Source organism: Verticillium dahliae, genomic scaffold, assembly GCF_000150675.1.
Source record: "Verticillium dahliae VdLs.17 supercont1.2 genomic scaffold, whole genome shotgun sequence".
Lineage (NCBI taxonomy): Eukaryota > Fungi > Ascomycota > Sordariomycetes > Glomerellales > Plectosphaerellaceae > Verticillium > Verticillium dahliae.
Genome location: NW_009276916.1, coordinates 1,297,498 through 1,299,094, shown reverse-complemented (window position 1 = coordinate 1,299,094; position 1,597 = coordinate 1,297,498). Strand labels below are relative to the sequence as shown.

The 1,597-nt window shown below is 64.3% G+C and overlaps 1 protein-coding gene across 1 annotated transcript; it reads left to right on the top strand.

Moving 5' to 3' along the window:
* Positions 1 to 491: 491 nt before the first annotated feature.
* VDAG_01243 (tRNA(Ile)-lysidine synthase) lies at positions 492 to 1,559 on the top strand (the record flags this gene model as incomplete). Its single annotated transcript, XM_009650129.1, has 1 exon — positions 492 to 1,559. One exon carries the CDS (start codon positions 492 to 494, stop codon positions 1,557 to 1,559), a length of 1,068 nt encoding a protein of 355 aa, XP_009648424.1.
* Between the last annotated feature and the right edge of the window lie 38 nt (positions 1,560 to 1,597).

The following is a 1,597-nucleotide window of genomic DNA, read 5'->3' as shown; positions in this document are numbered from 1 at the left end:
GGGGAAAGAAAGTCAGAAGGTGTACAGTACATGTAGTCGGCGCAGGGTGCGCCGTCTGAGCCGCGCTGGGTTCGGTGTGATGGTCTGACCGAGAGACGGCTGATAGAGCTCGCCGCAGCTCTGTCGGCAAGAACGACTTGGTCCGTTCGCCTGCCGCCAACTGCTGTCGTCCTTCCACAACTTCTCACCACTCCTTCCACAACTTCTCACACTCCTTCCACAACTTCTTACTACTCCTTCCATAACTTCTCACTACTCCTTCCACAACTTCTCACCACTCCTTCCACAACTTCTCACCACTCCTTCCACAACTTCTCACCACGCCTCTCGAGCTTCCACCACCCCTCTCGAGCTTCCACCACCCCTCTCGAGCTTCCCCTGCTCTCCACCTCCCATCGCCAAGCTTCATCACGAGGGCCTATCCAGCACCTTGCCACTTCCCTTGCAGCCATCCAGCCATCCAGCCATCCATTGGTGCACACACACGCCGTATGAGCGTCCCCGTCTTCCACCATGTCCCCAAGCCCATTTCCTTCGTCGAGTTCAGCGAGGCCGTCCGCGCAACATGTCCGCCGCGATTCCCCCACGCCCTGTACACGGTGCCTCGTCGCGTGGCCCTCGCCGTGAGCGGCGGTGCCGACTCGATGGCCCTCGCCTTCCTCTTCAGCCGCCTGCGCACTCTCGACCAGGGCATGAAGGTTGCCGACAACAGCATCGTCGCCAAACCCACCGCCTTTGTTGTCGACCACCGCCTGCGTCCCACGAGCACCAAGGAAGCCAACCGGACCATCGACCTCATCCAGTCCCTCAGCAAGTTCATGAAGGCTGAGCTTCTCACCATCCACTGGGCCCGCGAGCTGGGCCTGACCAACACCGCCGCTCGCCATTTCGACCCCAACGCCCTGCCCAACGTCGAGACGCTCGCACGCCGCCTGCGCTACCGCCGCCTCGGCATGGCCTGTGCCGCCTTCGACATTGCCAGCCTCTTCACCGCCCACCACCAAGACGACCAGTACGAGACGGTCCTCATGCGCCTGCTCAACGGCCACCGTGCGCGGGGCCTCCGTGGCATGGCCCCCGCCGCCAACATTCCCGAGTGCTTCGACATACACGGCGCCTACGAGAGCGGCTTTGTCGACGACCAGCTGCGGCCCCAGCCCTACATCCGCTTCCATCCTCGGAAGAAGGACTGGCGCCTCATCCGCCGCGACATGCGCCGCGACCTCGACAAGGCCGCCTACGCCGCTGAGCTGCGCCGCGGCCTGCAGACGGAGCTCGACATTGCCTACATCCACCAGCAGTATGCCGACGGAGCCGGCAGCAGGCCCTTGTCGAGGCGACACGCGCCGCCGCTGCCGCCGCTGCCGCCCATCCAGACCGAGGACGCCGGCGTCGTCGTCTACCGGCCCCTGCTCGCCTTCCCCAAGGACCGTCTCATCGCCACGTGCGAGGCCAACAATGTGCCGTGGATCGAGGATCCCACCAACAAGGACCCCACCATGACCATGCGCAACCGCGTCCGCTACATGTGGAAGGGCCACGACCTCCCCGCGCGCTGAGCAGCCCGCCATCCTGCCCTTGTCCCGTCGCTGTGCTG